The 15312-nt window shown below is 39.4% G+C and overlaps 1 protein-coding gene across 1 annotated transcript; it reads left to right on the plus strand.

Annotated features, from left to right (window-relative positions):
• The first annotated feature begins 885 nt into the window (after positions 1 to 885).
• Positions 886 to 13421, plus strand: ZNF197 (zinc finger protein 197). Its single transcript, XM_006868779.1, is given in 6 exon segments — positions 886 to 1275; positions 2465 to 2621; positions 3052 to 3143; positions 3417 to 3543; positions 11103 to 13342; positions 13344 to 13421. Coding segments are annotated over 6 exon segments (3084 nt in total).
• Positions 13422 to 15312: the final 1891 nt, after the last annotated feature.

A 15312-nucleotide genomic window follows, 5' to 3' on the forward strand; every position in this document is an offset into this window, starting at 1 on the left:
ATCTGAGTATTTTGATTAATGGATTGACTAATTTTCAGAGAATATAAAGTATGCACACAGTTACACAGAACTTAGTTTAACTTTTGTTTGTTAATTGAGAAGGCTCTAGGATTTTATCTCATGTCAGAATTAAGACATGATCACTTGTTTACTCTGTTGAACATAGAAAAAAGAGTCTACTTATAAATAGAAAATGGAGTCCTGCTTTGGTGCTGTGGGTTAATGCACTGGACTGCAAGGTTGGTTTGAAACACAAGGTCGGCGGTTCAAGCTCGTCAGCCTTTCCTCGGAAACCCTATGAATCGCTATGAATCGAAACTGACTTGATGGCACTTAACAACAACAACATAAATGGATAATAACTGACATTTGAATTCTTGCTATATACCAGACACTGCTAAAAAATTTTGACATGTTCTTAGACATCAAATTCTCACAACTCTGTAAAATAGGTACTACTATTATCTCTATTATACAGGTTTGAGAAACTAAGGCCCAGATGAGATAACAGAAGTATCCAGGATATCGATTGCTATTGGTGAATAAATTGTTTATTGTAATTAGGGGAGGAGAGTCTATGAAAAAAATCCCATATGTTTGGCGTAAACAGCCGACTGGATAACAAGAATGTGTATGTCCCTGGGTCATGGACAGGGGCTTCTGTCAGTAGAAGCATTGCCCAAGCCAAAAACCTTGCTTTCAGGCAGAGTCCCTTTATTACTAGGAGCTGAGTGAGGTCTGGAAAGCTTGCTTATTATTTCTCTTGGCTGACTTTAACAATGATTTCTTGAGATCTTGTAGGTGATGCTTTCCACGCTCTAAGGAAGAAGTGAAGCAGGACTGAGATTGGCCTGGAGAGGAGGAACCTTTTCTTGAATGACAACAATGACAAGAGAAAATTGGGCCCACAATGCTCTGAGACAAGAGGGGCTTATGAAAGGCAAGGATGATATCTGGAAATGGGGAACCAGCCTCCAAGGGAGCAGCTCCTCTGTGTGGGAGACTTCCCACTTGCATTTTAGACAGTTACGTTACAATGAAACATCTGGGCCCCAGGAAGCTCTGAGCCGACTCCGGGAGCTCTGTCGCCGGTGGCTGAGGCCAGAAGCACGCACCAAGGCTCAGATCCTGGAGCTGCTGGTGCTGGAGCAGTTCCTGAGCATCCTGCCTGGAGAGCTCCGGACCTGGGTGCAGCTGCATCGTCCCGGGAGTGGGGAGGAGGCCGTGGCCCTGGTAGAGGAGCTGCAGAAAGACCTTGATGGACCAGCACTCAAAGTGAGAAAGGGGGAGGGAGGATCTGGGATGGAGGGAAAGAGAAAACTGAGGCAGGGCAGGCTGGCTAGAGTGTGATCCTGGGATTTTTATTAATAGCATATTAGCAACCCTTATGCTAATGAAAGTAGGTTCGTGAGCCATTCCAACCATAAAATATCTTTGCAGAGAAATGGATTTATAATTGGAGACTTTGGGTCCAACTTAGTATCAGCAGAAAGACAGTGACTCTGCTTTGTCTACTTTCCCACCCCAGGTGATACTTGCTAATGCTGGGTTTGGTTCAGGAACTTGAAGATTATGATGTTTGTAGGTGCTCCTGAACTAGAAGCCTATATATTAGCTATGTAAGTCCATTTAGAATGATAATGTGAGCCCTGGTGTAGCGAGAATGAAGCTTTCCAGGTCTGATAAGACCTCCCCTTTGTGACTGTGTGCCCTTGCTAAGGATTCTGGGAGTCAAGGTACTGGGCTGAAATATTTGCATCTGATAGAATTTAATATTCTTGATGATTAAATTGGAATCTTAATATAGCCTCTAATATTTGTGTGAGAACTCGTCATGCCTACTAGAAACACATCTGTATATGAAGTGTTTAGTATATGAAATCTGGCCCTTAACTTAAGTTCAGGTTAATACCAAGAATGGATTTATTTGTTTGTCGTAAACATAAGAATAAATAATTTTAAAGCTATATAGTTCACTAAAAATAACTAACCTATCATCATTTGAGAGATAAGGAATCTGAGGCAGGAAAATGTCTCAGGTCAGTCAAACACGTAGCTCACAGCAAAGCCTGGGGTCTAGCCTCCCACTCCAGTGTCCCTTCTAGATGGTATTAGTAAAGGGGTAAATAGGTAGAAGAGTTTGGTAGAACCCAGGTCTTACTCTCAAATCCATGCTCTTAATTATTGCTCGTTACTTCCCATTCCCTCCTTAACCCACCTTCAGGTCTGGCTTCTGTCCCCACTGTTCTGTCCAATCTCTGGGAGAGGTCACCAGTGCCATAAGGGCATAATGGCAGCTCCATTGTTCTCAAGGCAAAGCTTTACTGCTGTTTTGATGCTCCATACTGGAGGTGGGTATCTCTGATCTCACAGTTCTGGATTTGGGCAGAAAAAGGTCCAAGATGGCTAGGTGAGTCCATTTTCTGGTGGTATGAGAAGAGTCAGCTTGTTTTGTCGTTTCCAGGTTTCAGTCCTTACCCAGGCCCAGGACACTCTACAGGAGGGGATGGACTCTCCAGGAATAACACTTCTTCCTGCATGCTCTGGCAACCACACATCAGCTGGAACGTGCCCAAATCCTCTTACTGACTCAGCTGTGTTTAACCAGGATCCTCAACATGGTACTTACTCAGAGACCCTGGCTTGAGACTTTCTCAGGACCCTTATTTTTTGGTTCATCCCCCTGCTCCCAAGGAGTTGCTTCCTCTCCTTTAGTACTAAATTCACTGTGCTGTTCTCCTTCTTGTCCTTTTTTGCATCCCTCTACCCCTCTATCCATTATTATTGCTACTGTATTTGGGTTAATGTGCTAGATTTCAAAGTTGGTTTGAACCATAAGGTCAGCAGATCAAGCTAACCAGCCACTCCTCAGAAACCATATACAGACTCGCTAAGGGTCGGAACCAACTCAGCAGCACTTAACAACAGCAATGTGTCATTCATAAAATGTTTGTAGGTCATTTTCCCGCCAACTCATATGTAGGAGATAACTAGGTTTTTTGATAGTGGGCAGAAATTGTAGTAATCTCACATGTAGCTTTCGTTCCTCAGATCTTCTTGCCCCTGAAGCTTCTGCCCTTTCCCAGGAAGAGAACCCAAGGAATCAATTAATGGCGCTCATGCTCCTGACAGCCCAGCCCCAGGTAAGGTTTGCACCATCCTTCCTTCCTGAGGCCCTATCTATACTAGCTAATAGTTGCTGGGCCCAGTTTCATCCTAGTGCTTTGATGTCCAAGCAGTTTCCGTCTCTCAAACAAGGTCTGTGCTCCTGGAGAATTACATGGGGTCTCATCTCTCCCTGATAGTTCTTGCCTACTTCATGACCTCACAATGTATCTCTTCTCCATTAATGAAAGGAACCTTTCTGCAGGGACGTTCCTGCTCATGAATAATCTCACACATGCCTGTTGTTTCAGGAGCTGGTGATGTTTGAGGAGGTATCAGTATGCTTTACTTCAGAGGAATGGGCCTGTCTGGGCCCAATTCAGAGGGCCTTATACTGGGATGTGATGCTGGAGAATTATGGAAATGTTACCTCTCTAGGTAAGCACCCTTTCTTCCCGTAATACGAAGCTTTATTTCATCAGCCTTTGTTTTCTGATTATAAAAGTAATATAAACTACTTTAAGAAAGAGAAAATTTAAATGAAAAAAAATTATCTTAGCTCGGCTATTTGCCAACATTTTTATGTTTTTGAGTTTAAAAATTTTTTATTTTTCAACTGTGTATATGTGTACATACCTTCATATGATTATAAACTGTTTGGAAGTCTTATTTATATTGTTATATATCTTACAGCATAATTCTTTTCTTCCTAGAAGTAGAATTTTACCACATCTAAGTACTTGAATGGCTTTGAGTTCGTAGTTGTACTGCCAAATTTTTTCCCATAATGATCCATGTCCTCTTCTGATCTTACCCGTAACTGGTCTCCAGTAGATTTCTTTGAGTAATAATGAAATGTGAGCTTTCTTTTTTTTATATATTTTTATTAGCTGTTTGCATTTCATTAAACACCTGTCATGCTATGGGAATGATGTGATTTTGTTCATAATTAGCTACCCTGGCTTTGGAGGTAAGCATAGAAAGAATATATGCAATGCAAAGGACAAAGCAGCCAGTTACCTTCCAAGGGATTGTTACTGTGTTAAGTGCCATAGAGTTGGTTCTGACTCGTAGCGAGCCTGTATAGGCATTTTGAGGAGTGACTGGTGGTTTGAACCGCTGACCATTCAGTTTGTAGTGCATTGCTTATTCTACAGTGTCACACCAGAACTCCTGGGGATTAGGGAAAACCATCAAGGAAGTAGCTCTTGAGCTAGGTATTAAAGAAAAGAATGGGATTTTATTTGAAGAAGTAGACATTACAAACAGGAATCAGCCTCAATATCTAATTTTGACTGAAATACAGGGCTTTGAACTAATTTGAACTGATTCAGTCATGATTGATGGAGCAGAATGAGAATAGACCCATATTTGTAAAATATGACTTCTGGAATAGAGACTGTTACAGGTCAAAGCCCTGGAATGGAAGAATTTGAAGAAGCATAGTGAAACTGATGCAGGAGATTGGATTATTGCCAGGACTATGGAGCATGACACTTTCAGAGCAGTATGCTTTACTGCCTTCTTTGAGCTATTGTTTCCAACTGTGCCTATCAATGTACACTTTGCCCTTGTTTTCTAAGAGGGAGATTACGTTTCTAGCAGTGGGTTGATCTGTAATATTTCCTATTCCAGTTATTGTTGCAGGACATTCTCATTTTACAAATTTAAGTCTGATCCATTTTTATTTTGTCAGCCATAAATGCACTGGGAAGAACTTGTTCAAAGCCCTGATACAAATAATGTAGCATCATGGAGCAGTGGCATAGTATTCCATTGTCTATGCATCACACTTATATTGACTCTTTCCTAGTACAAATACTTTTTATTCAGGAGAATTATATGCCATTCCACTTGTTAAGTCCTGTCTATGTGTTTCAGACTTGTTTTAAAGTCATATTCATATTGTTGTTGTTAGGTGCCATCGAGTCGGTACTGACCCATATCGACCTTATGCATAGCAGAAGGAAACACTGCCCGATCCTGGGCCAACCTCACTACTGTTGCCACGCTTGAGTCCGTCGATGCTGCCACTTGGCCAATCCATCTCATTGGGGGTCTTCCTCTTTTTCTCTGACCCTTCACCTTACCAAACATGATATCCTTCTCCAGCGACTGGTCCCTCCTGACAATATGTCCAAAGCATAAGAGGCGAAGTTTGGCCATCGGCCTCTAAGGAGCACTGTGGCTGCACTTCTTCCAAAACGGATCTATTGGTTCTTTTGGCAGCCAATGGCACTTTCAATATTCTCCTCCAACACTGTCACTCAAAGGCATCAATTCTTCTACGGTCTTCCTTATTTACTGTCCAGCTTTCACATGCATATGAGGTTATTGAAAACACCATGGGCTTGGGTCAGGAGCACCTTAGTCCTCAAGCTGACATCTTTGCTCTTCAACGCTTTTTAAAAGGTCTTGTGCAGCAGATTTGCCTAATGCAATACGTCATTTGATCTCTTGACTGCTGCTTCTGTGAGTGTTGATAGTTGATCCAAGAAGAATGAAGTCCTTGACACCTTCAATCTTTTCTCCGTCGATAATAATGTTTATTGGTCCATTGGTGAGGATTTTTGTTTTCTTTACATTGAGATGTAATCCATACCAAAGTCTGTGCTCTTTGATCTTCATCAGTAAATGTTTTAAGTCCTCTTCACTTTTAGCAAGCAAGGTTGTATCATCTGCATATTGCAGGTTGTTAATGAGTCTTCCTCCAATCCTGATGCCACATTTTTCTTCATAGAACCCAGCTTCTTGGATTATTTGCTCAGCATACAGGTTGAATAAGTATGGTGAAAGAATGCACACCTTTCTTAATTTGAAACCATTCAGTGTTCCCATGTTCTGTTGAAACAACTGCCTCAGTCCAGGTACAGATTCCTCATGAGCACAATTAAGTGTTCCGGAATACTAATACTTTGCAATGTTGTCCATAACTTGTCATGATCCACACAATCGAAAGCCTTTGCATTGTCAGTAAAGCACAGGTAAACATATTTCTGATATTCTCTGCTTTCAGCCAAGATCCATCAGACATCAGCAGTGATATCCCGTGTTACTTGGCCTCTTCTGAATCTGGCTTGAACCTCTGAAAGTTCTCTGTCAGTATATGATTATAGCCGTTTCTGTATTATCTTTAGCAAAACTTTACTTGCATGGGATATCAAAGAGATTGTCCGATGGTTTCCGCATTCTGTTGGGTACCCTCTCTTTGGAATGGGCACAAATACCCCTTCTAATCAGTGGATCAGATAGTTGTCTTCCAAATTTCTTGGCAGAGATGAGTGAGTGCCTCCTGTGCCGCCTCACTTTCTTGAAAGATTTCAATTTTTATTCCATCAATTCCTTGTTCTTTGCCAGTTCCTTCAATGTACCTTGAACTTCCTCCCTGAATATCATTGGCTCTTGATCATATGCTACCTCTTGAAACGGTTGAACATTAACCATTTCCTTTTGTTACAGTGACTCTTTGTATTCCTTCCATCTTCTCTTGATGCTTTCTGCATCATTCAATAATTTGCCCAGAGAATTTTTCAATAATGAAAGTCTAGGCTTGAATTTTCATATTCATATAGGTCTTACGTATTTCTGGATGTTTACTCTTAGTAATTGGAGCCTTTTCTTACATTTTTGAATCAACTGTTGTTTGCCTTTATAAAAGTATTGATTTTTTGTGTATTAATTTTATATCCAGTAACCTTGCTACAATTCTTTCATTGGCCATAGTAATTTATACTATGTATTATTACACTTAAGGAGCTCTGGTAGCGTAGTGGTTACAAATCGGACTGTGAACCGCAAGGTCAGCAGTTCGAAACTACCAGCTGCTCCGTGGGAGAAAGATGAGACTTTCTGCTCCCGTAAAGATTTACAGCCTTGGAAACCCTGTTCAGGTCGCTATGGGTCGGAACCTACTCGACGGCACTTAACAACAACATTATTACACTTAAAAGAATATATTCTTTAAGTTTCAGCAGTGGCATTAGTAGATGATATATTTTGTTTGGTTTTATGTCTTTCTACATATTACCAAATTCCTTTCTACAAATGATCTGCCAATTTATACTCACAAAAATCACAAGAAAGCCCATTTCCCTATATGGTCAGTCTTTAAAATCTTAAATAGGGATATGAATAGTGTGAGGGGGCTTCAAAAAGTTTGTGGAAAAATTTCATTATCTTTAAATTCCATTTTTCTGTGAACTTTTTGAGCCCTCTCCACGGGAGAAAGATGAGGCATTCTGCTCCCGTAAAGATTAACAGCCTCGGAAATCCTGTGCAGGGTCGCTATGAGTCAGAACTGACTCCACGGCACACAACAACAAACAACAAGTATGTACTCAAAGGAGCTCTGGTAATGTAGTAGTTACGACTTGAGCTGTTAACTGCAAGGTCAGCAGTTTGAAACTACCAGCTGTTTCACGGGAGAAAGATGAGACTGTCTGCTTCCGTAAAGATTTACAGTCCTGGAAACCCTATGCAGGGTTGCTATGAGTTGGAATTGACTTAAAGACACCACCACCAACAAAGTATATACTCATAGCTATATATTGATCTGTAGTTTTATATTTTAGTGTTGTCTTTGATTTTAGTATTAAGGTAATGCTAGCTTCAGAATTTGTTGTAAAGTGTTCCCACCTCTTATTTTGGAGAAGAATGTGTGAATACTAGTATTAATTCTGTAAATGGTCTAATTCACCAGTGAAACAATTTGTGCATTTACATTTTTTTTGTAGGTAGCGTCTTTGAGCACTGCATTTACCGGTTAACCGTCTATTCAGATACACTACTACTTCCTGAGTCAGTTTTAGTAGTTATATCTTTTAAGAATTTGCCCATTATTTCAAAGTTGTTTAATTTGTTGACACACTGTTGTCACAGTTTTTTATTTCTGTAAGTTGGTAGCAGTTTCCATTGGCGGTAACTTTTGAGCTTAGTTTTCAAGAGGTAAGTAGAAATTTGCGAAAAGGCAGCACACTCTGGTAGAGAGAAGGGCATGGACAATTATAGGGAATTTATGTTTGGAGAGCTGCAAGTTGATCACTGTGCTAGAGTATAGGGCAATAAGGGGTACTGATATGAGGTGATACCAGAAAAATGAGACAGTTGGTCAGGGCATCTCTTACAGACTCTGCTGATCATTTGTACTTTATCCTGTAGTTAATAGGAGCCATTGGTTTTAAGAAGGTGAATGACATGATCAAATTTACCTATTGGTAATGGTAAAGGAGTAGCCATGCGTTAGAAAAGGGAAGGAGAAGCAACCTATCTGTTTCTTTCAGGACTTCACTAAAAAGTAACCAGCTCCCTCTTATCTATTCTGACATTTTCCAATATACCAAGGCTCAGTAAGTACATGGACAATCTGAATCTTATACAAATGTAGTTGGTAGCTTTATTAGATAGATAACTACTAATAAATGAGTTGCTGATTTCTTAGCCATTTTCCTCCTCAATTTAACCATGCATCGTTGGAGGAGAATACTGAAAGTGCCATGGACTGCCAAAAGGACCAATAGATCTGTTTTGGAAGAAGTGCAGTCAGAGTGCCCCTTGGAGGCCAAGATGGTTAAGCTTCGTCTCTCCTACCTTGGACATATTGTCCAGAGGGAATAGTCACTGGAGAAGGATGTCATACAGTAAGATGGAGGGTCAGAGAAAAAGAGGAAGACTCCTAATGAGATGGATTGGCCAGTTGGCATCATTGATGGACTCAAGTGTGGCAGCGGTAGTGAGGTTGGCCCAGGATTGGACAGCATGGAGTTGCTATGAGTCAGTTCCGACTCGATGGTACCTGACAACAACAACAACAACACTGTTAGGTTTCTGTTTCAATATACCTACTCTACTCTTCACTAATTCATGATCTCATTATCTTACAATTTGCATTTAAGTAAGAAAAAGCTTCCCAACTATTTTGTACATTAATGACCTAAGTCCAGCAGTAACAACTGCTAAGGTTTGAGAGGAGAGTAATGCTGGGGGTGATGGTTAAGGTTATATGTTAACTAGGCTGGACATGATTATCAGTGGCTTGATAGTTATGTAATGGTGGTGTTGTTAAGTACCATCTTGTCAGTTTCAAGTCATGGAGACCTTGTATAGAGTTTATGAGGAGCAGGTGGTGGGTTTTAACTACTGACCTTGTGGTTAGCCATCCAGTGCTTTTTCTACAGCAAAACACCAGTACGCCATATAATGATGTAGTCATCCTCCTTTTTGCATAATGCTGATTTTCAAATAACAACCTAGTCTTTGGAACCTAACCATGTTATTAGTAAGGAGTGAGTGTATAAGGCAGGACTAAAGCTGACTTCTTTAGCAGTTACATAACAAAAGAGCTCATCTGTCTACCAGCATCCAGATGTCAAGTATCATTGTGCAACATCGGCATACTACGTGAATTATGAAACCACTCCTTGATCCAATCACTGTTGATAGGGAAACTAGAGTATCAATAGGAGATTGGACTAGGACACCTCTCCAGCCCTGCAGCCTGTTAAGTACTATCTAGTAGAGTAGGGTAGTATGATAGGCAGTTTTGCCAGAGTCCCAAAATAATTCTAACCTGAGTTAAAATTGTCTGTAGTTCACATTAATACTTACTGGATGTTTTCCATTTCTACTTTCTCAAAAATTTAAGTTTATAAAGGAATAAAAATAGCTACATTCCTTTCTTTGAGAAGAAAGCTTTTCCACATTTATTACATTTATAAGGTTTCTTACCAGAATGGTTCCATAAATGCATTAGAAAACTTGAGTGCTGAATAAAGCCTTTCCATGTGGCGCTGTGGGTTAATGCGCTAGACTGCAAAGCCATTTGAACTGCAAGGTTGGTGGTTCAAGCTCACCAGTTGCTCCCCAGAAACCCTATAAAGGTTCACTATAGGTCAGAATCGACTTGATGGCACTTAACAACACTCTTTACAATTATGGGGTTTTTTGCCAATGTGGATTCTCTTATGATTCATAAAATGAGAGTTAGGTAGAAAGAAATTAGCTAGATAACTACTAATAAATTAGTTCCTATTTTCTCAGTATTTAGGTAGAAGAAAAGTATTGTTATATTTAAATGCAAAATATTCTTCAGCTAGCTTTACTTATTAGATTATTTGGGGAATTCCTTCATAATTTTTCCATGCTTAGCTTTTTTTAAAGTAAATATTTTACTTTAAAATATTAGAAGACTTGAGCGCTGAATAAAGCCTTTTCCACACTCTTTACATTTATGGGGTTTCTCGCCAGTGTGGTTTCTCCTATGGTTTATAAAATAAGAGATTTTATTGAAATGTTTACAACATATATCACATTTATAAAACAAATAATTTCACAATTTAAAAAAAAGTGTTTGAAAATGTTAGAAGAGACTTTGGAGATTCACTATTTCAACTGTACCATTTTCATTTTTCAAAATGGAATGAAGGAAGTTACACAGAATTAAGCTGCTTCTTAATGAATTTATTCATGTAAATTTCTTCCAATTAATTAAAATGTGTTCAGGTACTTGACTCTTAAAAAATGAAAAATTGTTTTTCAGAGCCCTTAGGTATACATTACCTCCTTTAGATTTTCTATTTTCCTAGCATGAAGAAAAGAAGAAAGACAATTATTTCTAACCCAAATGGTCCTTCCAATTCCCTCTAACTTTCTGAGCCTCACATTTGAGCTACATACATTGATGCCACGTGCTCTCTCTTGATTCTTCCTTGCATCCATTTTCTCAGCCGCATTTGTATATTCTATCTGATCCCTGAAGACACAGAGCTTGGGAGTGCCTCAAGGTGAGTTCTAGGATAATGTATTTACAGCATACGGTCAGTGTAATAGTCAGCTTTTTGTATCTTCATAAAATGTTTCTCTTTTCACCCTGCAGAATTCTGAAACTTTTTTGTGTGCATATGAAAGTTTGCCCTTGTATGCTATATTACAGTCATTTGAAGATCTAGTTCTTACATACACAGGGACATGATAACATTTGCATTTTTAATTCCTTTTGCCAGAATGGGAGACCATGACCGAGAATGAGGAGGTGACATCAAAGCCAGGCATTTCTCAAAGATCAGACTCTCAGAAAGGAGCATCAAAAAGACTTCGCAGTATTCCTAAGGTCCTTGACTTCGAGAAAGAGTATGAATGGCAAGTGTTGGCAAGTCAGTGGGAACATGAAACAGGAGAAAGGATAGATACAGTGAGAAAAAGTTGCCCACGTGAACGAAATAAGAAGAGAAGAACACCACCAGAAAAGCGGGCCCAAAAGTGGAAGGAATTTGGAGACAGCTTGGCTTTAGGTTCACTACTTTCTGAAAGTTTAATAGGTATTGAAGGAAAAAAGTTTTATAAATGTGATATATGTTGTAAACATTTCAATAAAATATCTCATTTTATAAACCATAGGCGAACCCACACTGGCGAGAAACCCCATAAATGTAAAGAGTGTGGAAAAGGCTTTATTCAGCGTTCAAGTCTTCTAATGCATTTACGGAACCATTCTGGTGAGAAACCTTACAAATGTAATGAATGTGGAAAAGCCTTCTCTCAAAGTGCTTACCTTCTAAACCATCAGAGAATCCACACTGGGGAGAAACCTTACAAATGTAAGGAGTGTGGAAAGGGCTTCTATAGGCACTCGGGCCTTATTATACATCTAAGGCGCCATTCTGGAGAGAGACCTTATAAATGTAATGAATGTGGGAAAGTTTTCTCTCAGAATGCTTACCTCATTGACCATCAGAGACTACACAAAGGGGAAGAACCTTATAAATGTAACAAGTGTCAGAAAGCTTTCATTCTGAAGAAGAGTCTCATTTTGCACCAGAGAATCCACTCTGGGGAAAAACCATATAAATGTGATGAATGTGGGAAAACCTTCGCTCAGACCACTTACCTTGTTGACCATCAGCGACTCCACAGTGCAGAGAACCCATACAAGTGTAAAGAATGTGGGAAAGTTTTCATTCGAAGTAAAAGCCTCCTCTTACACCAGAGAGTCCACACAGAAAAGAAAACCTTTGGGTGTAAAAAGTGTGGTAAGATTTTCAGCTCCAAGACAAACCTCATTGATCATAAGAGGATGCACAGCAGAGAGAAGCCGTATAAGTGCACCGAGTGTGGAAAGGCCTTCACTCAAAGTGCTTACCTTTTTGACCATCAGAGGCTCCACAATGGGGAGAAGCCCTATGAGTGTAATGAATGTGGGAAAGTTTTCATTCTGAAGAAGAGCCTCATTTTACATCAGAGGTTCCACACCGGAGAGAATCTCTTTGAATGTAAAGACTGTGGCAAGGTCTTTGGCTCTAATAGAAACCTCATTGACCATGAGAGACTCCACAATGGGGAGAAGCCCTATGAATGTCGAGAGTGTGGGAAAACCTTCATTATGAGCAAAAGTTTTATGGTCCACCAGAAGCTCCACACCCAAGAGAAAGCCTACAAATGTGAGGACTGTGGGAAGGCTTTCAGTTATAATTCAAGCTTGCTTGTACATCGAAGAATCCACACTGGGGAAAAACCCTTTGAATGTAGTGAATGTGGAAGAGCTTTCAGTTCTAATAGAAATCTCATTGAACATAAGAGAATCCACAGTGGTGAGAAACCCTATGAGTGTAATGAGTGTGGCAAATGCTTCATTCTGAAGAAAAGCCTCATTGGACATCAGAGAATTCACACGAGGGAGAAATCTTACAAATGTAATGACTGTGGAAAAGTCTTTAGTTACCGCTCAAACCTTGTAGCCCATCAGAGAATCCACACTGGTGAGAAGCCCTATGCATGTAATGAGTGTGGGAAAGGCTTTACTTACAATAGAAACCTTATTGAACATCAAAGAATTCACAGTGGGGAAAAAACCTTCGAATGTCTTGTATGTAGAAAAGTCCTTACCTCTAGTAGAAACCTTATGGTACATCAAAGAATCCATACTGGGGAGAAACCTTATAAATGTAATGAGTGTGGAAAAGACTTCAGTCAGAATAAAAACCTTGTTGTACATCAGAGAATGCACACTGGGGAGAAACCGTATGAGTGTGAGAAGTGTAGAAAATCTTTTACTTCTAAGAGAAATTTAGTTGGCCACCAAAGAATACACACAGGGGAAAAACCTTATGGGTGCAATGATTGTAGTAAAGTTTTTAGACAAAGAAAAAACCTTACTGTACATCAGAAAATTCATACAGATGAAAAACCCTATGAATGTGACAAGTCTGAAAGGGAATTCTCTCAGACTTCTAACCTTCATTTTCAACCAAAAAATCTATACCGTGGAGAAATTCTTTTGACTACAGATTACCAGTGAGTCCAAGATAGAGATTCGGAAAATGTAGTGTTACATGTAAAATCAAATAGAGTCATTGTTGAAGGAATAACACTGTGTTTCCTGTAAGGAAAAAAATTAATGAATGACTCTTTTATGGAAAGTTAATGTAGACGTTCATGTCTATGAAAACGTGAACCATATTCTAGTTAAGGGTATAATTAATGTTCCACACCATTTGGTATGACCCTTACGAGGGACCTTGGAGCAATTAAGAACTCTGAAAAAATTGAGTTGTGTCTTTTGAGATGTAATGTAATTATAAATGATAGCAAAATATCTTTGTATTAACAAGAGGGCATTCATTCTAAAGTCTTGGATCTAGTGCTGAATATTTTAAAGATAGCTTACTGCTACAGAAAGCCTGTGTAGATAATATGGTACAGACTTATAAGACATGGATTTTTGTGGGCCTGAGTCTGCTATTTGAGAGTAGCCTAAAATGAACACTAGATTTGGAATCAGAAGACCTAAGGATTCAGTCCTGCCTCTTTGACCTACTATGTGTGTGATGTTATTAGGTCAGCCTCTAAGTCTCAGTTTTTCTTCTAAGTCAAATGTTGATATAATGCCTACCTCACAGGGTTGTTGTGAGTGTTAAGTGGAAGGATTTTTGTGGAAGTACTTTGTAAAATATTCAATTGTCAATAAAATTGAACAAAACAGGTAAGATCCAGCTCTAGAACATGAATGATAGTAGGTATAATGTAAGATTGTTCACTAAATCTGAATTTTACAATGACAGAGACTCCCTGAACCTCAAGAGAATTATTTTTAGCTGGAAAGGAAGTATGGGGATAACAAACTTAAACTCACTCTCTAAGAATAACTTTGAAATTATATTTTTAAAAATAAGGGAGTTACATAATGTGCCTAGTTAGTCTTTATGAAAAAATCTTGAGTTACAGGAAAGAATATGTCTAGAAAAACTGTCTAGGCATAAACAGCGATGCCAAGGAAAACAATTTGTTTTTTAACCTTCAGATTTGAAAGTTGATAAATGTAGAGTATCAAAATGAAAGACTAGTTCTTTGTTGCTTTCCATGTTCATAGGGTAAAAATCTTTAATCCTCCCGAGCCTCTGGACTCCTGGTGTGGCGCTGTAGGATAAGCTATGGAATGATTACCACAAGTTGGCATTTTATACCCACCGTCTGCTCCTCAAACCCTATGCAAGGTCGCTAAGAGTCAGGAATTACTGGATGGCAATTAACAACCACCACCCAGCCCCTGAGCTCATGATCCCTGCCTTTGTCATTCTTAATTCTAATCAGCTTGTCATCATTGTTTAACTCCAACTTAAAACCTGCAACTGAGTTGTTCCATTGGGTTGTCAGCCTTGTGTAGGACACATAATACACACAGTCATCTACCACCGGTGACTATGAGGGCAGGCAACACAGAGAGGAAATTGTAGGCTCCTGGATGGTGTATGGTCTAGAAAACAATCTTCTGAAATAATACTCTGTTCTAGCACTCAACTTACTACTAAGCTTTTCACACAGAGCCCTTCAAGTTCCGATGAAACCAGTTCAGAATATAGTCCTGGGCAGTCAGTGCCCATGAACCTCTGCAAACCAATCATTTATTCAGTCTGTGCCCTTTGTACATTCATAGATATCATTCATCCTACGTTCTTGAGCTTCAGTTGGTAATAATAGGCTGTTATCTTCAAAACTCCAGTTCTGCAGCTATACTGTAAATACCTTAATATCAAGGATTTAATACTAGTAGCACCTAAGTGTTGTGTTGATGTTAAGTGGTATTATTTCAGCCCCAAAGCTCCTTGAGAACTAGTTCATTGTTAGACTAAAAGGTATCCAAGAGTGAAAGCTGGAAAGGACCTATGGTTTAAAGTTTTAAGAACTGGGTATGAGTTACATCCTGCCACTTTTCTTGAA

This window comes from Chrysochloris asiatica, unplaced genomic scaffold (assembly GCF_000296735.1).
Source record: "Chrysochloris asiatica unplaced genomic scaffold, ChrAsi1.0 scaffold00124, whole genome shotgun sequence".
In the NCBI taxonomy this organism is placed as follows: domain Eukaryota; kingdom Metazoa; phylum Chordata; class Mammalia; order Afrosoricida; family Chrysochloridae; genus Chrysochloris; species Chrysochloris asiatica.